The sequence below is a fragment of the Cavia porcellus genome, unplaced genomic scaffold, assembly GCF_034190915.1.
Source record: "Cavia porcellus strain 051 isolate PalLab524CR breed Dunkin Hartley unplaced genomic scaffold, mCavPor4.1 scaffold_1, whole genome shotgun sequence".
NCBI classification, from domain to species: Eukaryota; Metazoa; Chordata; class Mammalia; order Rodentia; family Caviidae; genus Cavia; species Cavia porcellus.
The window spans coordinates 101,823,713-101,851,348 of NW_026947484.1; the positions used below are offsets into that span (position 1 = coordinate 101,823,713).

The 27,636-nt window shown below is 42.2% G+C and overlaps 1 protein-coding gene across 1 annotated transcript in view; it reads right to left on the reverse strand.

The window, feature by feature from the left end:
• Positions 1 to 5,288: 5,288 nt before the first annotated feature.
• The window catches only part of Mob3b (MOB kinase activator 3B), a 190,189-nt gene continuing 167,841 nt past the window's right edge, over positions 5,289 to 27,636 (reverse strand). The window contains exon 4 of the mRNA XM_003478868.5: positions 5,289 to 10,372. Coding sequence (XP_003478916.2) covers positions 10,343 to 10,372 — 30 coding nt within the window. The 3' untranslated portion in view covers positions 5,289 to 10,342. The remainder of the gene's footprint in view (positions 10,373 to 27,636) is intronic.

A 27,636-nucleotide genomic window follows, 5' to 3' on the forward strand; every position in this document is an offset into this window, starting at 1 on the left:
CATGCCTTAAATGGGTAAAAGATTTTCAAGTATTCATATTTTAAAGAGGCAAAGTTGATCAACTTACTAGGTTGGTCAGTACAAGTAGAATAAGTAATGAAGTTAATGACATAAAAATGAAGATATAAGACAGTTATAAAATGGGCCAAAATATAGTTTCAAAGAACATTGACTGAGTCATTGTATACTTTGAAAGAATCCATTAAATGCCAATAAATTCTACAAGCTATAGTTGTCACAGTTTGAGCATAAACTCTTACCAAATTTTAACTTGAGTATTTTCCATCAATCTGAATTGTAGGTTCACCCATTACGTAAAATAAATGATTAGCTACATCATTATAATTTTGTAAAACCATGAACAATGAACTTTGCTTCATCACAATAGGCAGGGAAGTGAGATTTTCTTTATTTCAGCTGATTGAAAGTTATATCATGCAAGACTGTTAATTCTTGAAGAACAAAAATCTTGCAGTAAGACATGAAGCTGTTTTGAACAGAACGACATCTCTCTGTAGGACTGTTACAAATTTAGATGCCCTCAGGATCCTTACCTTTTGTTTTGTGTTGTTAGAATGTTGAGGCCCAGCTTGTAAGTAGAATAATGCAAAGCAATGCAAACATTCCTGCCATCCTAAGGTTTACTGGTGTGCTGGATTAATCACCTTGAGACTAGTCTTTGTGACTTCCAGTCACTATCCACTTGCATGAGCTTGAATAAGCTGCAGTGTCCTCTCCTGTATAATATAGTAACAACAATAGAACCTGCCTCATGATTATCCAAATAAAATGCTTTGCATGGTGCCTCCCTGTTATGAGGGCAGGGATTTTCCATGGCTCCCAGCACACAGTCAGTGCTTGGCTTCTCCATGTGCATCGGATCCCTGGCTGCCCCCATCTCTCTCTCCTTGACAGACTGAGTGAAGATGACACTGAGATTGTAGGTCCACGTCCAGCACAGTGCTTGACTCAGTGTTGACCTAACTTCTGAATCTTTCTTTCCCAAAAATGGTTTCTGATTTCCCATAAAGCACTTCATCACACCAGTTGCTCTGTTCCTCATCATTTCTAACACAGTAATTCAGAAATCTATGAGCGGCACAGGATGTTCATCTAAAAACCATCTCACTTGTCTTTCTTCCCTTGTTGCAAAAGGGGAGGGGCTTAAGCACTTTTCTGTCTTGTTTCTCAGTCTACATCACATTTAAGTTCTTTTGCAGACTCAGGAGAGAATAGGGCAGTTGCTTCTGAATGGAAACAGGACACAGCAATATTACGGATATTTATTTCATAAATATTTATTTCATCCAGCCTTAAAATGCAAGCCTGCATTACATCCTGACATATTAAAGCTCCTGATGAAACCAGGAACTGGAGAACATTTATGGTCTGCGTAATTTCTACTGACCTCAAAGGAAGCCACGCAAGCCAGATAAATCAAATAGTGATGCTTTTAACATATAATGCAATTTCTAGTCCTTGCTAAAACTAGCTAATGGAATGTACAAGTCAATAAATATTACAGTCAGATATTGTTCTAGCCTATCAGTTGCATAGTTTTGTCTATATACCTACATGTTTCATACTATGTCTAGAAAATTAATGCCAGTGAGTTTTTTAGTGGAAGAGAAAAATTAGTTAAAATTAACTGTTAGTTCTGCAGATGACTCATCAGCAAAGATAATATCTTGTTTCAGTTTTTTTAAAAAGGCTGTTTGGATTCCTATGAATGAAATGTATATGCTTCATTTCCATTTTACAGCAAGAAGCAAAACCTAGAATTTTCTTATGACCCTTTCAAGTTAAAGGAAAACTCTGCTTTGGATTGTAGAGTGGCATCTGTCTCTTCTTCCCTCAAGGAAATTCGGGGCCCCTAGTCTTCCTCTCAAAGTGCTCAGTAAGCTGGGCATCCCCGCCTTCTTGGTGTCATTAGATTCATCATTCTACCTAATCTCTGAGTCCTCACTGCAAACCTGAACATACATCCTGTGAAACACATTTGGATCTCAGAGGCACTGATTGTAGAAACACTAAATCAACCACATTACATCACCAGGAAAGAAACGGAACACAGAATTGCTAAGTCACGTGGAATAGGTGTGCAGAGACTGAGATAGTCTTCCAAGGCGTCCAGTGCCAAGTGAGTGACGGCATTAACTCCCACATTAGCAACGCGGGTTCTGGGCACATTGGTGTAGCATTAAGTGCAGCTTCAACACGTTCTTGCATATGACTTGAACAAATTACTTAGACACCTTGACTATGAGTACAAAAATAGACATCTACCTCATGGTGTTGCCCCAAATATTACATGAGATTATCCATGTAAAATGCTTAGTGCACTTAGTTCATCATAAGCATCCAATGGCACTTAGTTACTATATAAGCTTTCAGTATTAGCACCATCAAATTAATGCTGTTTAAGTTCTCTCCCTAAGTTCAATCTTACCTAGGCTCCTATTTGCCATGTGAAATTGTTCATGCCTCAGGTGTTTATAGAGCACATCCTATGACCCAGTCATGGTATTTTAGGTGCATGCATTACATCAATAAACAAAATGGAGACTTCTGATGACATGGAGTTTGCGTTCTACTGGGAAAAGACACAACAAACAGTAGACCTAATAAAGAAAGAAAGTATGTAAGCAAAGAAAAGGGAGCACTGGGCTCTAACAAGCCGGTGTGATTAGCAGAGGCCTCGCAGAGGGGGCATTGAGAAGACTTAGGGGAAAGGGAGCTCTCAGGAGCAGAACGCGAAGGCCAGGGAGCAGCCAGGGCGCTGCTCAGCATGACTGAGGCAAGCAAGGAGGCCAGGGGCTGCAGCGGGAGGAAAAGGAGAGAGTCTGAGAGCCCAGGCTCTACTCTGCATAGAAGCTGCATAGAAGGAGGAGTACAGAGGGGTTTTGAGCGGAGCGGGGCTGTGTTCTCACCCACAGCTGGGGCGGGCAAGCCAGCTCCTCACTTCCCAGACTGTCACCTTCTCCCACTGGAGTTCATCCTGACCCGAAAGCCACGCTTCTTTACCAGTCTTCTGTCTTCACATAGACTCGTGGCCCAAACATCCGTGCTGTACCTTTGTAGGATCAAACTTCTGATCAAGACAGCCCTAAGCCAGACAAGCAACCTCTAGACAAAATAAACCAGAACCTAGAGCTGTCCTAAATTTTCATGGTTTTTGTGAGTATCGGCCAGTGTGCAGCTTATAGCAATATCAGATATATACACCTGAGACACACATGCACAATCGTGGGGAAGTCATCCCAGGAAATGCGGTGCTACGTTGATACCTACTTTTCTCTGTGTCTTGTGAATTTCTTGAAAAATCTTAGAGTAGTGGTGGCAAAGCTCTGGCACGCATGCCGCAGCGGGCTGCTTGTATCATTGAAGCTCTAAAAGCTTCACCGTCACGGGCTGAGCCTGTTATCCCTTGCTGACTTGATATGTGAGGGCTTGTCTCAATTATATGATATCATTTCCCCTGGTATACAGTAATACAGCTGTAAATAAAATCACAGTTTAATTAGATTGACTTTGACTTCCTCATTTAGTTTTAATTATTACCATTTTTGCTTGGCGTCTTCATGAAAACTGAATTACATGGTGAGTGCCACATTAATACAATGAGTTTCAATTAAAATAAGATGTTCTGCCAAAACTTATTTAACAATGAAATCAGATCGAATTTATAATTATTATAAATGACACTGCAATTGCCGTTTTTAAAGACATTTATTTATTGTTTTGGTCAATATAGTAAATAAGTAAATAAGCCTTGGAAGCAGGGCTGAAGGTTAAACATTAAGGCTGATTTAAAGATTAGACAGCTTTACTGATCACCTTAGTTTCCATTATGGAAGTCAGTTTGGTGTTTTGTTTGTTTATTTTTGAGACAGTGTCTCGCTAGGTAGTTCAGGCTTACCTGGACTCACTGTGTGGCCCAGACCGGCTTGAACTTGCAGCAATCCCCGGGCCTCAGCTTCCTGAGTGCTGGGATTACAGGCCTGGTGGAAGTGAATCTCTTCTGAGGACATGAATTTGTGTGTAGGGCAACTGAGAGCATTGGTTTGGATTGATTGTCTCTAAGATTTTTCATTCTTCATCATTAATACAATGTTTCAGCTCTTTTTTTCCCGTAACCAGGGATTGAACCATGACCTCCAGGCAGGTGTGTGCTGCTGAGCTACACCCCAGCCCTCATCATCAGTACAGTGTTGGCTACTTGAAAAATTAAGACGACAGCAGAAATTAAATGTATGTGGTGATGTTTAAAAAAGAATATAGCGATTTCCTTAGACATGGTGAAAACCAGGTGGCTGCAACCAGAAATCTTTCAAGGGGAAGAAGTGTAGTTATCAAAGCTTCTTAGTATAAGAAAACAAATGGTGATGACAACCAGCTTCACAGCTGGGAGGGAGTGCAGAGGGTGTGGACAGTGTACGGACCATCGCAGTGGGTCATCCACTTCTCAGCCAGCTTTTGCCATCAGTGGACAAAAGCCTGGCATTGCCAAATCAGATTTCGTAAAAGAAGCCACATGGTGACATACATTTCCAACAGTGCAACTGAGGACAGGAGACCCTTATCTTTTTGATGAGGTCCCAGAAACTGCATTCCTCACTGTGTCTAGAAATCACCTCGTAGTCACACTTTACTCAATGGAACAGGTTTTATCAGACACAGTTGTTGTTATAGGTAGTGGTGACTATTATTGGAATCATTCATAATTATTATATAGTAACTAGAAGAATGCTACCAGTATCGTGATATACTGAATTTTATACACTCCTCTTAAAATATATTATCTTTCTTTATTCTCCAAAACAATAAATCATATAGAAACAAATGTAAAATTTCAGTTTGTAGTTCAGAAGTCTGATACTGGGAACAATTAAACTACCTGAGGTAAGACAAATAAGACAGCGAAAAACCAGAGATTAAATCTAAAGTTTCTGTACTCTGGTGAATAAGTTTTTTATGGTCTAATTTTATTATGTCTGCAAAACAGATTATTATGAAATTACTATTCAATCTTATTGCAAGAGACAAAGCATGTACAACATTTAATCTGTTGAGAAGGTACCCAAATGCCTGAAGCCTTCCTGAAATGTTCTGTAATAAGATGAAAGAACTGCTAAAATGCAAATATGTGCACATGTCTTTTAAAATAAATGTTGAACTTTTTGGTAGAATTAACAGCTTTTCTTTTGTTTACCTGTTTCAGGACCATTGGAAAATGAAGAGCCTAATAAATAAAGAAATAAATCAAGCATTAAAAAAGACAGACCAAATGATAGTTACATGTCTTTTATTTGTGACATTTGAATTCTAAGCTCACAAAGAACTGATTTCATAAATACCTTTTAATTTTCTCTTACTTTACTAATTGATTTAATTGTGTTAGTCTGTTTTATATTCAAATTCTTAATTTAATCACAAATGGAACTAAAAACATAGTCAAAATTTTTTCAAACATATGTAAAAACGATACAGGAAAACTTTGAAATCGGAATACTAGAGGCTAGTAAAATAGCTTACCTGTTTCATTAGAAATGGGCTCTCCCCTCTATGTTATACAAATTCTTACATATTCATTGAAAATTCTTACTCGGAATTAAAACCCGTCCAGAGGAAAATAGCCTGTTACAAAGGTTTTCTGTTGATATATATTTAAAGCAGGAGAATGATCATTACTTGCAAAACATACTTTGTTTGGCTCATTCTAGAAGAGAATCATCAGTTTCTTCAAAGACCAAAATGAGCGGAGCAAGAATGACAACAGCATTATCCTAATGATGCTCTATTTCCTTTTAGGACCTGGTGCTCATTTCTTGAAGACACAGGCATATTTTTCTTACAAAGTTTCTTTTTCTCACAGTTGTGATACCCATGAGGTGAGAAAGGAACACCAGGTTAGAGACCACACAAAGGAAGGTGCTTCCACCGATGGTCAGAATGATGACCAGCATAAATCGCAACAAGCTAGGAGGGCCTCTGCTTACATTCCTTAACGTTTTCTCAAAGAGATGGTTAAAAACAAACACTGTCACCGAACTCGGAATAGGCTCATCCAAGGAGGTATGTTAAAAGAGGGAGGAAAGACTAGCCAAAAAGGGAAGCCAAAATGGTGGAATATAAAAGTTAAGAATTCTGTGTGGAACTTAAAATAGAAAAAAATGTTTTCAGGTGTCTAAATAGCAAGTCAGTACTTCACAAAGACATAAATGGCTTTGAAGAAGCAGGGAACAGTTTCCGAGCAGGCTCATGGTGGGTGACATCTGAAGTGTAGACACTGGGGAATCTGGGAAGCTTCCTAGTTGACCACAGGAACAGTTAACAACCAGACAGAGACTTCCCAGGGACACTGTGGGGGTACGTGGGGGGCTCCAACAGAAGGAAAGCTAAAGGCCACTGGTGGTATTTTCAAATATTTAAGGGGTGTGCAAAAAAAGTTCTTATTAAATTTTTATTTATCCCATATAGTCATTGGACCTTTTCAAAGGTGGGACACTAGAAAAGGTGGTGAAAGTTACAGAAAATTCAGCTCCCGTTGACCAGGGATTCAGACACTGTAAAGCTTTGGGGGTTCTGCCAGGGCTGCAGTAGGAGTTGTATGCCTGAAGCAGGTGAGAGGAAAACAAGTTCGCACCCAAAATGTTACCCGGTTTGGGAGGCGGAAGGGAGAGATTAAGAAATCTGCCAGTTTCTTCCATTTATTCTGGCTCTGAGACTCTGGGCCCTTAGGAATGAGAAAACTCCAACAAGAGACTATTAACAACTTAAAATGCAGAAAATGACTCTAGCTTAGTCTTTCTTTGCCTATTATTTTTCCACTGAGGAGCTTTGTTAGACGCTTTATCCCTAGCCATCTTCCCCAACTCCTCTGCCATTCCCTACAAAGATGCCAGATAAACACTTCATACATAATTCAGCATAAATAAGTGCTGTGGTCCTTGGAGGACTACAGTTCACTGGAGTCCTTAACAAGGACACCCTCCACAAGAACACATGTTCTCTGTGATTATACCATGGATCTGAGTGGGAAGTCACCGGGAGAATCAAAGCTGCTTGACCATGGAAGTTCTCATTATCCAAGATACTTGTGTGCTGTCTGCACCTGGAAGCTCCTCCTGCTTCCCTGTCCTTTCATTAGTGAAAAGGTGAGTCTTGGGCACTGCTATCTATCCAGCTGTAGTGGATATGATCTTTATCGTGGACCTTTGATAATACTAAGAAGTGGACTCATACACGTATAGACTCCACTCTCTAGAATGTATGTGTGCAGCTCTTCAGAACTTAGTAAATGATGGAACTCTATAATAACGACTGGATCAGGGACACGACGCCTGAGCACACTGATCAATCTGGATATTGTGAAGAGACCTTTAGATATGATAGGAAGGAAACAGATGAACTACTCTTTCCAAAAAAAGTCTAACCTAAATCACATAATGAGAAACAATCAGAAAAACAAAACAAACACAAAGACTCCAAATTGTGGGATAGTCTACAAACAAACCAACCTGAACTCTTTAATGTCAGTGTCATGAAAGACATACCACATCACATACACACACACACACACACACACACACACCCTAAAGCCCTCCACAAACATCTATCACCACACAAGCACACACACCAAAGGGGGAACTCCAGTCCATTAAAGAAAACTAAAGACAAAGGCAAGTTAATGCGTGTGTGATTCTTGACTGAATCCTAGATTCAAAAAGAAACAGACTATAAAGAATAGATAGCAACTGGAGACTTTTGACCATGGCTTGTATACTAAGTATGTCATGTTTTTGCTCAGTTTCTTGGAGGAGATAATGTCACTGAAAGTGGATTGGACTTCGATCCCTGGTACTGATAAAAAGGAAAAAGACAAAAAAAAAAGAAAGTGGATTGGACAAAGTTCTTACTAGTAAGGAGGAACATAAGTACTTTACGGTGTCTTGATTACTACAGTTTATTTTTAAATGGTTCAGCAATAGGAATATGTATAGTAAGAAATAAAAATGGGGAAGACATTAACAATTGATGAATTTAAGGGTGCTCTTGTAATCTTTCAGTATTGAAATTTCCACTTTGAAATTTCTGAAAATATTGGAAAAAGGTGGCGTGGAGGGGTGCAGTTAGGAAGGAGAAGCAGAGTGGCCATCCTGTGCCCAGTGGGCCAAAGAGGCCCAGTGGAAGAGCTCAGATCCTCCATTTCAGTAGGAGATGCATGGAAGATGAAGTCAGGCCAAAGACAGAAATTGCCTGTGAAGATTTTCAACAGAATTTGCCAAACAAAGTTCTGCTGTAATAGGAACATCCTGTAATTAAAGAACATGAGTATCTGCCAGACGTTACTCTAGAAGAGTTGATTAGTACAATTATCAATATAACCAGGAAGAAATTGTTCTAAAAATTTATAAACATTTTAATTCTTAAGTCGAGTGGAGATTTCATACAAACCACTAAAATGACATTAAAAATTAACAATAAATGTCTTCAGAGTCTAACCTCCCACTTGATTAAGATCACTGAAATGTAAGAAACATATTTAACTTCTTAAATGCAAAAATCTGTTGTTTTCCAGGGTACAAAGCTTAAAAAAAATCTCTGAGACAATGAGCTCCAAGCTGTCATTTCTCTGTGCCACCACGCTGCCTTCCCCTGTGGTATTGTATCATTGTGTAGCTCGCAAGTGAGGGGCCCTTGTTTTTCTGGAACCTAGGACAATCAGATATTCTTACAGCCAAAAGTGATGCTGAAAAAATCTTTGCTGATCTTGACTTCTAAAAGTTAGCAAGGAAAATGTTTTATTGTTGACTGGAGCAGATGGAGAGAGGTAGCAACATCTGGCTTTGATTAGGCAACTTGTATGAGATATAAAGGAAGAGTTGATCTGCACGGTTAGGTCAACATAGAATGCTACTGTCTCTAAATAGTCAACCTTTTTTAGTTTGCACAAAGGATTCATGATTACTAGACTTTCAAGGCAGCCACAAGTGCCTTGAATGTATTATGTAAAGTAAATTCAGAGTTGTTCAGTTATCTTTTAACTGTTACTACATTAAAATGCACTAATACATTCTTGTCTACTTCTCTCCACCAACTGGTACTTTGTTAAACTCACATGTCATTGAAGTATTATTACCCGCTAGTCATAGGCTGGACCGTCAGGAACAAAATTTTATGATGAATCAGCGAATGCAACATTTCATTAACCACACTCAGGTTTCCAAAGTCAGAATGTAGAAGAGAATGCATCTTTCCGTCCAATGGAAGGGAGCATTGGAACGGCTGGCACAGGGCAGTAAGCTCTGGCTCCACTGTCGCCTCTGCGGCACAATCACAAGGGCAGAATTAACTGTGAGCCATGATACAATGTGACAGTGGAGGAGTGACTGTTAGGACCGAGGATTTAATCTGCTCACACTGAATACCCAACTGTCTTCTTTTATCACTGAAATACTAATATTCCACAGAGACAGCCACGGCTTCCTGCCTGTGAGTAAAGAACAAACACTGCACTAATCTGGCTCAGGGCTCACACACTGGTCACTCTTAGTCATTTGTAACTTTCTTTCACTTTTCTCTTCTGGAAATAGGAAGGAATGTGGACTGGGGAGTCAAGGGATGATGGTTATTATAAAAAAATACATTCTGATCTGGACAAGCTGGTAATTTGTTAGCTTTCTGCTAACTGCCAGGCTCTTTACTATAGGTAGAATGTGACAACCATTTGAGGCAGAGACAAGCTAGCCTGTGGCGTGGTCCCCAAGAAAACAGCTCCTTAGGGAAACGGCACAAGGCTACCAGATCTGGTTTCAGATCTCTCACAGTGCCACGGCTCTGTGCAATACTAAACCACGGGATCAGAGAAGGACTTCACAGATCGAGAAGAAGACTTGCTACGGAAACACTTGCTGTGGGTCCAAAGTCCCAAAATTCATTCTGCCTTGGGAAACAAATGACAGAAAAGCTGGCCAGCTAACAAGACAGAGAAGTAGAAAGGTACAAATAAACATCTCAGTCTCAAAACCTGAATTCCAGTAAAGCTTAGGCGGCAGGTCACAGGTAGAACTGTGACCTGCAAGGAAGTGCTGAGCCCTCGGCTGGGCAAGTCCGAGGTGGCGGGGTTGAGCCTGTCCTTCTGCACGCTGTGGTCTGCTTGGTCCGCAGGTCTAGGCTAGCAGCACTCTGAGGGTAAGAGCATGTGACGTGAGTGGGAAAGGTCTCAGGAGTCCCCGCCTGCCTTCAGCTCTCTCGCCGAGACCTCTCAGCCAGAAGTCCACCCACTGTCCACATGGGACTCCAGGAGGCTTTGCTTTCTTCTGCGGGATGAGATGGAGTGTCAGTGACACATCCTGCTCGTCATCTCTTTCTGGAAAGTAAGGGGAGAAGGACAGTTAGGAGAAACTAAGAGCAGAGCAATGGTTCATGAAAATACTCTTGGGAACTTCCGAGCCTTTCAGTGAAAGGTTCCAAGTGCCACCCATGAATAAGGCTCGGCATGAGGATGTGTTCTATGTTGCCTGCAGATTTCTTTCTTTTTATTAACACACTGCTTTAAAAACTTGACTATTCTGCCCAAATCCAACTTGCTTGCTTTTAATTAAAAAAAAAAAAACAAAAAACAAAAAACGCAAGACATAGAGCCACAGAGCACTGGTGTGGAAGGATACCTATCTGCTTGGAAGAAGAAGGTACCCTGCAGGCTACCCCTGTCCCCACCACTCCCAGTGTCCCCCCAAGCCCAGCTACACATCCCTCACCAGCTGATATGATCACTGGATTTGGACAGCAGCTCCTCTTAGATGAGGGATTAACTTCTCTTTAGCTAAGTTGCAATCAAAAATGGGTAAAGGAATAACCAATGCGGGAAAGAAAAGCAGGAGTAAAGACAATGTTCATGGAAATGAAAATAGCAACGTGTCTGATACACAGTTACCTGGTCCTTCACCCACAGACACCTTCTGCCCGGCCCCTGAGGGAACGTGCAGACCCCAGGTGCCACCCTTCCTCTTCTGCAGACTCTGCTCCTGCCCAGTGCCCACCCCTGCTACATCCTGCTTACTAGGCTGACAGCTACTGAGTTTCACTGAGAAGAACACTGAGTCACTCCACATGCTTCACCCTTGTCGACACCATCCCAATGCTGGGCACAGGGTAGTGACTCCTCTTTCATCTCTAAGAACAGTCTGGGTAGCTGGCTGAAAATGAGCCCTGGGCCATTCAGCATTGAGGGAGGACCAGGCTGTCATTATAATTAAACAGTTAAGCTGCTTCCAAGTTGCATCTGCTATTTTTCTTGCATGTTGACCTTGTATCACTCCAACCACAAAACAGGAAATATCTGAGTCAGAGGAGCTTGATGTGAAAGTGTCTGGGTGTAAAGAAGGCCTTTTTGTTTGGAAACCACACAAATATGTTTGCTAAAGAAATAACATGCAGTGCAGAATCTATGTAGTGTTGTATCCCTATACTATAATAGGGCAGTTACACACAAATATGCATATTTAAACATTAAGTGACCATTTATCTATGCATATACTAGGTGCCTGGGAGGTGAGACGGCTACATTCTACTGGGGATCTACATTCTACTGGGAAGAAAGCGATGAGGACCACAAGAAAGACACTATGACACTGGTGCAGGTATGTGTAGGAGAGGCCAGGAGACGTGAGGAACCAAGCTAACCCACAGTTCAATCCCACCTTGGCTGCACATTCCCTGTCCATCTGATCTCAAGCCTTCAGGTCTTACCTAAAATATCTCCCATTTAGGGCCATTTTTTTTAGTCCTTGACCCTTCACCATGAGAACAGCTTATGATCAATTTCATTGTTGTCTCCTAGATTCATCCTATGTAAGATGCTGTCGGATCCAAGAAAGAAGGGCTGAGTCTGTTGTTTGCTGATGCATTCCCAGTGCCTGGATATCAATGTTCAAAATATCTGTTTAATCAAGAAATGAATAGGCCTCACATTCCTTACCTCAAGGTGAAGGAAGTGATACTGACCTGAGAAAGCCACGGGAAGGTTAAATGTGCTAAGATATATATATATATATATATATATATATATATATATATATAGAGAGAGAGAGAGAGAGAGAGAGAGAGAGAGACTCAATGTACATTAGTTCCCTTTATCTCTTCAAGAGAAAGATGTGTTTCAGCTGTGTAAATCTGCAGGCAACAGTCACTTCTTGCTGGGGGAGGAGGTCAGGGAAGATACCTATGATAATGCACCCACAGAGACAGATCTAAAGTTTAGAGCAGCCTGGTCAGTGGCGGGGGTGGGGCGGGGATGAGACCTGACCACAGATCTGGGGTTGCGGTGGCTGGAGTCACGACATGGACAGGTAAATAAGGACCTGTGAACCTGCGGTGAGGGATGGAAATAAACTGTGACAGCCCTAAAATGAACATGACTTTAACATCGTAAGTATTTGAAACGGATCAGTACTTTTTAGGGGAAAAAGGAAACACTTAGCATTTGTTGAGTACTATATTGTTAAGTACTGTAAGTGCTTTCCCTATGGCTATGCCATGGGATTCGTGTAACTCTGAGAAGGAACTAAAATCTTAGGCAGAAGGATGCTGGGCCTCAGAGCATACAGTGGTTTGCTCCAGGTAAACAGGTGAAATGCAGGGCCCGTGGGAACACCAAGCACAGTCCCAGTGCTTGCTGCCCCAGAGGTATTACCTCATGCGAATCTTGCTCTTCTTTTTTGGGGCGGGGGACAGTACCAGGAACTGAACTCACAATCTTGTGCTTGCTACATAGACACTGTACCACTGAGCTATATCCCCAGTCCCAACCCTTACCCTTCTATCCCCGAGAAGTAGGATTTCCCAAGTTCACTCTACTGATAAGGACAGAGACTTAGGGACAGAGTAACTTATCAGTCACGTAGACAGAGGCAGGTGGGGATTTAAGTTCAGCTGTGGCAGCTAAGGCCAGCTCTTTCCACCACATCATTAGGCTTCAGTTGAAAGCCCCCGAGACAATCTTATGAACATGGACTCCATAGATATTGGTTGCAAGTCACTGGTGAATATTCAAGAATGCCAGATATTTTCTCCTTTACCTCAACCTGATGCTAGTTTGAACTCAGAACCTCATGAATAAATACTAAAACAGTTATGGTACTGAAAGACTATGGGTACTCAAAATATGGAAGAGTTTTTTACTTGTTTTGCTTTTCTAAGGAAGGCAGAACTGTTTCACTGAGGATAGGTATCCGGGACCTGGCCTAGATCCCCAATCTCCCAAAAGATGTACAGTGAAGGCTTAAATAAATGAGACAAGTGGTATGATTTTAGAGCTCCAGGAGGATCAAAACCCTCTGCAGATTTCAAGACTCTGAGGGCTAAGACAAGGATGCCTCCAGGCAGCCTGTATTTATTTAGTTTTTCAAACAAGGAAAGGGTTAGAGTAGAAACTGAACAGACCTTGGGAGTGTTTCAAGGACTTTTCCAAGTAACAGATTATGTTAATTTAGAAGTACCTTAGGAGAAGATCTCCATGCTGTACTTTACTACCGGAGTGAGATGCCTGTAGCTACAGTCTTTATTTAGTTAACTGGAATTGGGGCCAGGTGCTCTCAGCTGTGGACTTACCTTGCCCTTTGAGACATCTCTTTGTTCTCGGGTCAGCCATGCCCCGGCCATGCTGCAGCCCTGCATGTGTGTTCAATTTCCATTTCAAGGGCTCCCAACAGATACAGACTTATCCAAGATCACTGAGTTAGTCTATGATGATCAGAGACTGCACTTTCCTCAAAACACTGTGCTGCCTCAATATACAGGAAAAAGCCCTGTTTCCTGGGATGTCTCTTACATTCCTACCTGAGAAGATGACTGAAATTGGCAGATCAGAAACCTGAGGATCCTACCACTGGTTTCCACCTTCAAGCTCTAGGCCCCAAAGCCGGATTCTAGCACTTCCCCACTGGGTGACGCCAATGAGCTATTTAAGGAACCACTAGAGATTAAAAACAAGTGGCTTTCCTCACCAGAGCCTCCCGCAGGCATCCAGCAGGGCCAAACACATTCCTTCCGCTTGGAGATGGAGGCTTCAAGGACTTCTACCTCCAGCCACTCCAGGAGGAATCTGCCATCCCTGGAGTTACTGCATGACACGTATTGCAGGCATGCCAGTAAATAACTCCGAACTGCGTTTAAAAGTATTTGGGGGTGATGACAATTTTGAGAGATGTTCATAGAGACTGTAGTTGGCTTGTATATGAAGATTTTTAAAAATTGGATTTTAAATAACATTTTCTTAAGGAAGGAAGAAAGCAGGGATTTGGTTGTGTAACCGGTATCATTTAGTTCCTGGTTCTACGCTGCCAACAAAAAATTCCATGCTCTGCAGCCCGGATAACAAACTCTGGGTACACAGCCAGGTCCCACCAACCTCTCTGCTCACTCACTGAACCCCACCATCCCCAGTTGCCAGGACAACCAGACTGCTCTAGGTCTCCAGCAGGCTGGCAGCTTCTCACAAGGCTCCTTTGATCTGGTAAATTCCTCTGCTCTCTTATGCCTGGAAACTTCACTTCCTTCAGGATTCAGCTCTCAGCTCCCAGAAAGCACGGTTACTTCCTTCTTGAGTTGTCCATCCCCTTATACGCTGTCGCACTTACTTTGTTTTCCACCAGCACTGGCAGTCATTTCCTTTCTGCCTACATCAGAGAAGACCCTTAAAACTCCACGATGTCCTGGTGGATGACAAGGGATACTTGTTCTCCAAGTCACATGCAGTACAATGGTTTGAGTCAGTTATTTTTGAGAAAAATACAAACAAAATATGCATCCAACATGCGTTTGAGTAAATGGAGTTATGTATGTTTTCTATTACTGATTTTAGATATTTTTAATACATAACTTTTTCCCTGAAAAGAAAACAGGCTCAAGTAATTTAAAAAGTAGCAAAAAGGGTAGCAGAGCCAGGCTATTTGGATTTAGAAATGAAATTAAAATGGCTATGCCTAGTTTTGCAGGAGGGGTGCAGGCGAAGGGAATCAGCATCTCTTTTCCATGAGATGCTTAGCTTCAATCTGATCTGAACATTTTTAAAGTTAGAAGTGTTCCTCATTTATTAACTATGACAATAAGTCTTTTAGATATCGATAAAAGAAACTCTGATGAACTCTGTAAGTCAGATGTTGCTCTTATCTCTCAGTTTACCTCTCCTGACAACTGTTAAGCAGGGGGGGACAGGGCATAAATGATCAGGAGTTCAATGACTTATCCTGGGTCACACAATGAGTTCTGACCCAACCAACCTGTCACAATACCATTGTGCATTTTAGCCTCTAAGTTTTACACAGAATAAAGGAAAAAGTAGAGTATTTATGGGGTTCAGCAATTACAGCAATTTTAAACTTTAAGTATTATAGAACCGTCTCCAGGAAACCAATATCACAGACTAACAGACTGCTTTCACAGGGGAGAGGAAACACAGACATGACTGAGTGCAACACCTTCATTTCTGAGCTATGTGAACTCAGCAGGTACACAGCAAATGTCTTCCCAAATGTGGCCAACTGACCGTGGCGAGTCAGGACTTCTGGCTGCTGGGTTCTGTACTTTATGTTGGCTTGGAAAAGACCTCCATGAACTTCTCAGACATGCTGGAAACTTGGTTAAAATAACTGTAATGTCAGTGGAGCCCTCGCCTCATTAGCAGCCCTTAAAATTCCAATGATTCAAAACAGGGTAGAGAGAAGGACACAAGTTATGGATTTGGCCGAAGAGATGTAAGTTACCTCTCATATAACAATGCCCTAGAGGTACATTCTCTGTCTCTGTCGGTCTCAGTCTCTCTCTCTCATTCTCTCTCTCTCTCTCTCTCTCTCTCTCTCTCTCTCTCTCTGTCTCACTGACACACACATAGTTTTTGTTTTGTTTTCTGGGGTACTGGGAATTGAATCCATGGCTTTAAAATATGCCACATTTCCAGCTTTTTTTTTTAAACAACCCTAGATAGGATCTCTGTAAATTTCTCATGCTGGACTCAAACCTTGCAATCCTCTTATCTAAGCACCCCAGAGTGCTTGGATTACAGACATGTACCACATCATTCCTGGCTGCACCTGTGCACACGTGTACACACACACACACTTTTGAAGTAATGGAAAGGCCAGAAAGCAGAAGAGACTAGTGTTATGGTTTATATACTGTGTCAACTTGAGAAGTTTAGAAGTTTAACTAAAAGACTCAGCGGGGAGCCAGGATCCTTACTTTGTAAAGTGCTACACCCACCCTGGAGAGGGGTGGTGGCCCTGGAACAATATAAAAGAAGAGTCTTGTTCCTTTCTTTTGCTGGCAGCTTGCTGCCTTGAAATGTTGCCCCAGTGCCATGCCACCCTGCTTTGGAGACAGCTGATTATGGACTGAAACCTCCAGAAACTATAAGCTAAATAAACCTTCCTTCCTTCATTTTGGGTGTTGGGTGTTTTGTCCCATCAATGAGAGAAAAGTAACCAAGACAACTCATCACCCTGAACATCCTTTCTGATGACAAGGCTCTATCACATTTCAAAGGTGATGCAGGATAATGGCTACTGCAAAGACGTGAAAGCCACAGGGATCCCCAGAGCAGAGGCTTCCTCACCCAGGAGGCAACAGCACAGCCCCCACCCACAGATCCTGGTTCCCAGTGCTCGAGAGACAGACCTGGAAAAGGGCTCAGACTGCTGTAGAACTCCGAGGCCAACACGGCTGCTAGCCCCAACTGGAGAGGGGACCCCAGAACCTTTACTAGGAAGAATTTCATTCTCCATAGCGAGGTCAGACTCTGTAGGGGCAGAGCCACATAAGCAGAATCCCTATGGCACCTTCATCTCACGTGCTCTATTTCTTAGAAACGTAAACCCCATGTTGTACCCATAGCATTAATTTCTTTATGTGTTACATTTACCCTCTTTCAAAAGTGTCTGGATTGAAAACACTGAAAATTTTGTGTCGCCCATGGGCCTCTCCCTTCCCTCCTTCATTCCAGGAGAGATGTGCTGGTGAGGTCCATACCCAGGTCTCCCCACATCCTCCCGGTCAGCAGGGTCCTCAGCTCTCGCCAGCACCATTGACTCAGGCCAGGATTCTACACTCCAGGTCCACAATATTTCGCTCTCCCTTTATCTTAACATCTAACCCACTTGGAGCAAAGCAAATTTCTTTGGGCCCAGCAGTTTTCTGTTAGAGTAATGAGGATGAGAACTAAGGAATGTGAGGCAGCACTAGCGAGGGCACTGTGGTACTAGCTAATGCATGTGGGCTGCTTTATTCAAACCTGAGTGTAGGTGGGCAAGGATTCTACGTGGTTTCTTCTGGCACTATAAGAAGCACATGACACCGGTGCAAAGACATTCCAGGGATGAGCACAGGTATGTAAGGGGTTGTAAAATCAGAGGAGATGCTGATGTTGTGCTGAGGCATTTGATTATAAAGACAACTGCTCTCTCTTCCTCTAGTTTGAAGGACTCAGAATTCCATGGAAACCATGCTGCCTCATAGTGACTTCAATGAGCAGCAGAAGCCAAGAAACACCATCCTTTAATCCCCGCTGGCAGGTCCAGCGTCCTGGCTAGAAAGGCAATGCCAGAGACCCAAAGAAGCACCAAAATGATCTGTTCATCTCTGTCCTCCAAGATGAAGCACCAGTGACTTCACACAACCTTGGAGGATTTTAGACTTGTCTCCCTCTCATCTCAGCAGCCCGGCACAGTGGGTTTCTGCATCTTTGCCCAGGACACTCCAGTTCATCCTCTGGTGGCCTGCTTAGGTGTCAGTGAAGCTTACACAGATTGGAGACACGAATTCCAAGAAAGGGAACAGGACTCTAGTATGAAGAAAGAAAGAGGATCCCACCAGCTGGTTGCTAAGAATATGACCTAGAAGCTCAAACAGAGAGCAACACGAGGCTACTTGTATTTGGGTAATTCACAGATAAAAGATAGAGAAAGGAAAAATACAGAACATGCAAACAACCATCTGGCCAATCCCCTGTGTGAAAGCTAAACTACAGTATAAGGTGGAAACAACCATGGGACAGGCTGTACTTCTCTGGGTGCCTAGTACCTGCTCTGGGTTGTACGTTCACCACTCTCCTCCTTCCCAGCAGTGCTGTGTGCTCTGTGCAACATGTGCTCTATCCTTGTTCCACAGAGTGGGAACTAAGGGTGAGCACTGTGGCCACGGTCACCGAACAGTAATTAGGGTACGAAAGTTCCAAACTTGCAACTCTGTCCTGAACAGTCTGCTGTGTCCCAAACCACTGTGCTGGACACACCTTCGATTGAATGCGCTTGTGCTGTCAGCCTGAGTCAGTGGGCACATTTGACCATGGGGATGGGCAGGAATGAAGGGGAGTCAGGGCTCGGCTGGTGGGACAGCTCCCAGCAGGAGTCTTGTCTCTCTAGCATCCCAAAATCTAAATTAGAAGAAGGCAGGCTTTAAAATTTTTTTAAAAAATTCTCCCAAGTCTAAGTATACATAAGTTACAGCCAGCACATAGGAACTAAACATGTTCTTTCTGGTATGTTTCAGGAATGTGGGTTGCAAATAAGCCAAACCAAATAAAAATAGAAATATAGCAGGCCAGACCTCCCTTAACTGGGAAGGATAATATTTATTTGATTAATTCTGTTCCTAAACAGCAGCAACATTACCGACACAGAGGGCATTTTCACACGCAGGGGAGTGTGCACATGTCCAGATACACGTGGCCTTCAAATCCATTTACACATATGGATGGGTGGATAAACACAAACCCACACTCCCTGCAGACAATATTTATTCACACTGATGTAAGAATCAAACTGCTCATCTTTTTCCAAGCCCTATAAACACTAAATGAAGTCCCTTTATCTAAACACATTCAGCCTCTGATTTATACTGGTTCACGGGAAGTCAGCAACCTTGCCTGGTTCACCCTGGAAGTCTGCAGGCTGTCAGGGTCTGAGCTCCCTGCTTCCTACACCTGCATCCATCAGCACAGCTGGGTTGGTTCTGGCCGATGTTCCCCCTGCCCCTTGTCTGAAATGAACAGAGGATGATCAGATGTAACCACCTCCTCTGAGGGATGAAAGACTGCAGAATAGCCGAGGGCTTACCTGTGGGGCTCTCTGGCCTGTTGCAGGCTAATGTGGGAGTGTGGGTTGAGGGACAATCCCCGGGCTTCTGCTGTGGCAAAGGGAGGGAATGGTGGAGCCCGAGTGCCCCTCTAGTGAGGCTCTAACCACCAGGGTTTCACGGAGTCTCTAAATGGGCCCAATTTTAACAATATCCAAAAAGCCCTGAAGAAATGTGATTTGTGATTTGTGGGGTTTTACAAGCTTCCAACACATGGACCCCCGAAGGGAGAAATTACCTCCCCTGGGAAAACAAAGACTTCCATAGAAGCTGTTCAGCTCTACTGAATTAACCACAGGGCAGAGCTGGCAGCCACTTAATAAGACATCTATTGTGTATTTGAAGAAAACATGGAGAATTTTCTTCCTCAGTGAGCCTGTAGTTTAGGAAGTTTTTTGAGTAGGCTCATTCCTTTAGTAGAAAAAAAGTGTTATTTAACAATAAATAGGCACAAAACTAACCTGTTCATTTTAATAAAATAAGATCTATAGGTGGTTCTCAACTTGTGATAGGGCTGTTTCCCAGTGCAATGTAAACTGAAAATATCACAAGTAGCAAATGAATTTAAAATGCCTTAACCTGCCGAACACCCCTGCGTAGGGGCACACTGCTGTGGAGTATCAGTCGCTTCTGCTTGTGCATTGTGGCTGGTGGAGTGGGGGCTCCCGGCCACCACCCCGCATCTCCAGAGAGTACCTAACCCTGCCACTGAATTTTGTCTTATGTATATTTTTGCTCACATTTTAAAACTGTTTTAGAAAGAAAAACTCAATAGCTACAATTTTGGGGAAAAAAACTTTGTCTAAATCTTCACAACAGGAAATTCTTTCAGATTAATTCCATTAGCAAAATGAAAAAAAAAATCATCAAGAGGTTTCAAAAGATTTGAAGCTTTATTGAGAAGAAACGAGAATTAGTGTGTTCTTGTGCATGGATGTGCTAGGTTTCTACAGGTTTTCAGGAAAACATCCATGTCTACCTGGTTCAGTTTACTCTGCTTCTGCCATCTGTCTTGGAAATAAAAATGTTCACAAGAACTCCCTCATTTAGAATAACCTCTATTGTGCAAACCCAGCAACACAAACCAAAGTGGAACAACTATGTCTACAGCCTCTTATAACTCCAGCGTTTTACACCAGTGATACCGAGCGGGAAAAGCCAGAGCCCTGCGTGCCTACCGAGAACCCTCTGCAGTGCACATGCAAAGGCTGTTAGAACTGGTGGGAAAAAGCTGAGTTCCAGATAAAGAAAAAAAGCACAACAGAAGCTCATGTTGCAAATGTACAGGCAGGAGTGCCACCCTTATGAGAAGTCCTTCTCTTCAGCCATTAGGCTGTAAAACTAAACCTGAATATGGATACAGCCAAACACCTTTCTCTGCTCCTATTTGCCCGTGTTTTCCAAAAGCCAATAAGACAAAATCCCTCCAGACATGCTGTGATGCCCTGTTACTTTTCCCTGGTTCCACAGAGCAGAGGCAGTTGGGGGGGGGGGTGTTCTGAAGGCTTCACTGTGTGGAACATACACAGTGACAGCAGCTGCTTGTGACCGGGCCTGGCAGTGATGAGGTCCATGCTCCAAGTGACAACTGCCGATGACACTGGTCTTGCCGAGGGAAGCTGATAACAAAGGAACAGCCATGCTTTGTGCCCGCTGGTGCCTGCAGCAGTACAGTCACTGCACACCAGCAACGGCCTCCCAGCACAAAGCTGCAGGCAACACCAACTCAATCAAATAGTCATTATCTTGTCTGTGTCATCTAAAACTCATCCAGAAGTCATCTTCTGCCCCTGAGATACCACAAACAGTTCACTTCAAAGGCTTGGAAGTTCGGGAAGAAGGAATTCCACCTGCAGAGGTCATGCTGTGTTCAGACTGTCGGTACTTCTCAAAGTCCTCTGTGGAAACCTAATACCCAGTAGTACAGAATGAAGAAGTGGGGCCTTTGGGAAATGATTAAGCAGAAAGAGTGCTCCCCTGTAGGTGGGATTAGTGTTCCAGGGAGTTGTTCTGGGGAGCTCCCTGGCCTTCGTCCACGTGAGGATATGGCCTGGAGGTGCTGTCTGAGACACAGAGAGCAAACCAGCATCAGACTCAACCTGCTGGGGCTGGATCTCAAACTTCCAAGTCTCTCAAAGAGTGAATGGCAGATTTCTTTTGTTTACAAATTACTTAGTCCAAAATATGCTGCTGCAGTGGCCCAGATCCACTAAGACAGGTCACATCTGAGTCACACTGTACCAGCTCAACTCCTGACACCTACAGCTACGTGACATTGAGTAAATTACTTCTCCTCTTTGTCTAATTTTCTTCCTCTTTAAAATTGAGATTTTAAAAAAGTACTTCTCTCATACAGTTGTGTGCAGATTAAATGAGGTAATATATAAGCACATTTCCTATAGCAAGTGGCTCATAGCCTGACACGAAATTTTCCCTGTTATATCCTTAGAGGCCAAATGTAGCCAAAGGAGAAATACACAGCTTTTATAAGCCAGTATTCTTCTATTTTAAAATATTTTAATAAAATGGAGATATAAATCTCTACCATAAATTTGTTATAGAATAAGTAGAACAAGTAGAAATAAATGAAGTATAATGGAAGACAGTGGTATGATTTGTGCCTAGATGTTCCTTCCCCCCGAAGCCTAATGCAGTCATAGAGGTTTTCGAGGTGGCTGAATCTACAGTGAGTGCTGCTGGATTAAAAGTGCAGGGTGGGTGATTGCTGGATCAGTCTACAGACTGGACTGGCACTGCCCTAATCCCACAGACTGGATACAGTATAAGGGACAGAACAAGGCACGTCGCACGCTCTCTTGTTGCTTTTGCTGTCTTCCACCACCATGAACTTGGAGCCAGACATTTATGGACTGAAACCTCTGCAAACTGTGAGGTAAATCAACCTTTCCTCCTTAACTTGTCGGTGTTGGGTGATTTTTCTCAACAGTGACAGAAAACTAACTAATACAGGCAGTGACGCAATCTGCGTTTTAACGGATCTACAATGTGCCAGAAGTAAGGGACTCTAAACTTTCCTAAACCAGGGGTCTTAGAATTGATTTCAGCAGTAGAACTTGCTCCTTCTAACATAATTTGAGGCAGAAAACATTACCGAAGGAATGTGGCAGCTCGAGATGAAGGAGAGGTGGTCCCAGAACCAGACTCTGGCTTTTTCTAGCACAGTCACAAAACCTGTATGTTCCCAGGGAACACACAGTTTGGGAACCACTCTTGTTGGCTACATCCTCTCATCTTCCCAGTAGGAAGGTAAACACCACTAAAATTGGTACCTGCATAGACAGGAAGCCTGGTCATCGTGGTCCACAGCACTTGTCATGTGCCTGGGGCTTGAGTTGGTGTGATGGGGACTCTAGCATGTTGTGAGGTACCAGGCTGGAGGGGTGAGCTAGGTTCAGGGGACAGCCTTCTAGCATATGGTGATGATTGTTGATAGCTAGGGATGTGTGTGTGTGTGTGTGTGTGTGTGAAACAGACACCACTGTGGTCTAGACAGGGTGCTAGGTATAGTGAAGGTTCTAGGGGCAAGGAGGGATGATGCAGGAAGAGTAAGTCAGAGCTAAAAAACAAAGTATGTCTAGATACCATCTAATGAAAAGCAAAGAAACCATCCTAAGGTTTGGTACTTTATTGACTTCCAGTCCAGTCCAGAAACTTGGGAATCACTGGTATGTTTCCATGTATGATGCCTGAATCACCTGCATAAATTCCATGGGTACCTGAGCCTCAGCCTAGGCTACTGACTTGGGAGAGTTTGACTCTGCCTAGGCCTGGTCTGTGGAGATGAGGGCTTAACAGGTCTGAGGTAGGACCTGAGAAGTGCTGCATGCAGGGAAGGGTTCACAGCCATTTACACCTGGTTGCCAAAGAGGAGGGGGAGCCCTGTCTACAAACACCTGCTCATACACCTGGAACAGCTGGGGTGGGTGAGAATGTGAGCCACATTCCTGCAAGACACAATTCTCACTCAGGGTATCCCTTAGGGGGCTGACCCTCCAACAGCTTATGTAGACTCTGGAGAGCCCCATGCAGGTCTTTCCATCCAGCTGCTATGAAGCCTGCTATTTATGTCTGCTGTTATTAGCCCTAGAGTACAAAGACTCAGAGGAGACTGACACTAAATGGCACAGGAAACTCCCCTGCCAGGGGGTTCCTCACAACCTTCTCAATGACATGAATCATTTTTGTTATGATAACCGGCCTGGAATGAAGACATTCTAATTAGAGATAAGTTACTACTCTTCAATTTGTGCCAGCTACCCAGATGGCAGAGAAGTCAAAACTTTTCAGCAAAGACTCATCAAAAACACTGTTCTTATGAATATCAAAGCTGTTTTAAAAATACGTAGGATGCATTTACCAAGAACTTTTAAAATAAAATGCATTGGAGTATATTTGGTCATCAGTAAAATGCTTGTGTTTCAGTGTCCAGTTTGATGAGTTTTGACAGATGCCAGTTCTTGTGTAACCACAATTAAGGTAGGGAAATTCTCAAAAATTCTTTCTTGCCCTTTCACAGCCAGTCCCCTTGCCCTGGATATGGCCCCAGCCAAGCACTGGTCTGCTTTCTGGTGTGCTGATCTAGGCTTTCCTGGAATTCCATGGAAATAGAAGCAAACTGTATGTACTTTTTGTGTCTGGTTTCTTTTGCTCAGCACCATTTTTTAAAGATCTATCTATAAGCATGAATTATCAGTAACTATTATCCACTGTGTGTCAGAGGTAGGTGCACAAGGGCTGAAGAATCCCATGCTGTGGAAAGAGCAGGTTTCCTTCCAGGTTTGATGGCTGGCTACCGGGAATTGAAAAGGAAGTGAAAAATTGGAGACAACTGGCCAGACGGGCTTCTTTCCAGGAAGCAGAACAGGATGAGACCACACTGGGGTACTGCGGTTTTTACTGAGGCAGGGATTTTTCTAAAGCAATGAGTGGCAGGCTAGGTTGTGGAATGAAGGAAATGGGAGAGAGTGCAGAGGCCAAAGTTAAATGGCACCAGTTTAAAACTTGCGGAATCTGTATTGGTTTAAAAATATGTCCAAAAACTCTTTGACAATCTTCTCATTATGAGTCAGAGCCTAAGTGTGGGCTGGATTTAATAACTTCTTTCTTTCTTCCTTTCTTCTTTTTTTCTTTTTCTTTTTCTTCTTCTTTTTTGTACTGGGAATCAAACTCAGGACCTTGTGCTTATCAGGCAGGCACTTATGCCCCTGAGCTAGGTGCCCAGCCCAATAACTAATTTCTAATAAATAGAAAGGCACAGAAAAGATGGTTTATCATTTATGGCTCTAGGCCACCATGGCCACTGTCTGTTAGCAGGCACTTGACACATAGGGTGTGGACAGTCTTCCCTGAGCACTGGACAACGAAGCTGAGACAGAATGAGCAGGATTTAGGAGGACTTGGAGGCTAAGGCCTTTGGACATACAATAGCTTGGAAGTGATAGCACTGGCCCATTCAAGGAACTCTGGGAAGTTCTCTTTGGAGTAGTCTATGTATCTCTCTATCCATATCTATTTTAATGCATTTATATTTTTATTTTTCCACCTATACTAAGATTTATAACATAATAGGAATCTATTAGCCTAATATCATGGAGTTAATATTGATTAGTACTATGTTCCAATTACATAATGGCTTAACTAGCTTTGTTGGTGGCTCACATATCTTATGAATCAGATTATTCCATGGCACACAAGTGACCATGAGTTTCAAGATTAGGGACTATCTGTTATCATATCCTCATGTTTTTATTATGGTGGGACAGATCGAAGACTTGAGAAGACACACTGTTGTATTTTAGTAGTTGAAATCTCCCTCCATTCAAATCCCAAGTTAATACTGATTTGATATTTTTTTTTTGGAGCCAAACAATCTTATCTTATCCGGCCGGGAAATCTGAATTAGTCGAGATCACACATAGCAATCAAAAATTGGCAGGCTCATATATGGGCTTCAGGCCATACAGATTACACATATTTTTATATAAATGCTCATGAATATGATTTAAACCCTGCTGTGACCGACATTAAGTAGCATTTTCCAACACTAAAGAATTCAGTTTTTAAAAAAAGTACAATAATGACTTTTTGTCTCAGGGACCAACTGGGACACTTGTAATATTCTGATCACTTTCCCAGTATGGGGGCTCTGATGTGAAACTTAGGAGAGAAATGTTGAGTAGATGGTTTTAGTTTTATTATATCTGTAAAGCAGAAGAGAAGCAACTTAGCAAAAAGACAAGCCATTCTAGGGGCTTACAGAACTAAATGGAAATACATCACTGAGGTGGCAGGGGGACAATTCTCAATACATGTGGCGGCCAGTGCTGGTGGGAGAGGGTATTACTAGTGGATTTAGGGAATAATTCTTGAGGATAGAAGCTCTGGCTCAGTGGTGTCTGACAATGCTCCTAAATAGTAAAAATGCTCAGTAGATATGACCTCCAATGCCACAGCTACTACACACATGTGGCTCTTGAGCACTTACAATGTAGCTAGCAAAATTAAGCAGCCCTTTTTGTTTTTTCATTTAATCTTAATTTGCATAATCATGAATGGCTAGTGGCTACTGTATAAGATGATGTCAATCTAAGCAATGGGTTGGCGGGACCATTCTTTAAAACTGTGAGCTACCTAAAGAATGGAAATGTATCTTATTTGACTGTTACTATGTGCCCAGCCCTGTATCTGACATAGCAGGTTGTGTTTGTTTTTTTAATGCTCATGCTCAAACACTCAATCACCTGATGAGGACTAACTTACAGTACAGAAGGCAGACCCCATAAGACTACGTAGCCGATATTTCCCTAAGGGTATTTCAGGGGATCTGTAGAAACGCTGCATATTCCATTTTTTACATAGAGAGGTAGGATGCACACTAGTATATTAAAGAAACTTGCATAGCTTTATTAACTCACTGTTTCCCCTAATTATGTGACTACCGAACACCTGTTTTACCTAAGATTGTTCAACATCTTATAGATTTAGTAGCTTCTGGAAAAAAGACTTTAGGGGATCTGACGGTAGGTTAAGATGGAGATAGGAGAGAAACATCTGGTTAATTTCTGGAAGGTAGAGATTTCTGATTTTTATTTGGACATATTTGCAGTATATAATATCTACATTCCTTCTAGGAACTTGATACATATTTTCAGCACATAGTCAGCATGTAATAAATATCTACTGAATGGTGCAGAAGGCATGTTCTTCAGGCCAAAATCAGAGGTAGGCTGTAAACTATTTCCACACAGCTTAGGTCCAGAGCAACGACATGGGCATGTAATACTAGCCATCTTCAGGCTGCTATAGTAGATCTGCAGAACTAGAAGAGAACCTGACATCTAAGATGCCAAAATAAAAATTAAAAGTTATGGAACTATATGAACAGTTTCTTAAGACTCTGTACTTTAAAATGTATACCAAATACTGCACATTGAGAATTCACTGTGATTAGAATACGAGACCCATACAAAGGAAGGACTGCCAGAAACACAGGTGATGTGAACCAAGATGAAGCATGTGGACAGGTGCAGGAAAAAGGACAGGTGAAAAAAATGACAGAACAGGAACCTGATGGAGACCAGGGGAGGGACCTTTCCCTTAGTCACTCATGGGCTTGAGTGTTGCCAATATCTTAATAAGGAAGGGTTAAAATAAAATGCAGTTAAGTATAAGTTCAGCTAAAAAGTGTTTGTTGTTATTATACATATATCTATGCTTAAATTTAATAAACCACGTAGAGGCCATTCTGTAGTATGGATTTATCTCTTTTCAACAAATGCCTTTTGTTCTCTCTTCAAAACTTGAAGCTAGATGAAAACTAAAACCAAAAATCTTTTCTGAACAAGTTGGAGAATCTAAGTCTTTCACTTCAATTTAATTTTAATTAATTTTTGTCTTTTTCCTTTTTATCGGTACCGAGGATCGAACTCACGACTGCCTGCTTTTAAGGCAGGTGCTTATGCCACTAAGCTAAACCCAGCCCCAATTTTAATTAATTTTAATGGCTAGAAATAGGGCAAACATAATCATTGGCCCTGTACATACAGGTTTGCTCTGTGAAGCTTTGGTCTTTGTTAGTAAGACCTTTATAATCATAATGTTCCAAATGTTATGATTCCATAAATGATTCACATCTGTGATAGAAAACCTAGAAAGTCAAAAAGAATATGTATACAAAAGAAGCATTACCCACACATCTGTGAAGAGAGAGCTACTGCTGGTATTTTTCACTGCATTTCCTTTCCTTTTATGGGTACATGATTAGTGATTTCTCAGTATAGTTTTGAATATTTCTTTTATTACTTAATATTATATGTTAACAGTTTTACTATGGGCATCATGTTCTACTCTAATTGATCATATTTTTATCCCTGAAATGAATCAGACCATGCCTCCCCCTGATCCAATTAAAACAAAGTAGAATGATGCAAATGCTATTCCCCCCTGCAAAAAAAAAAAAAAAAAAAAAAACACAAAAAACAAACA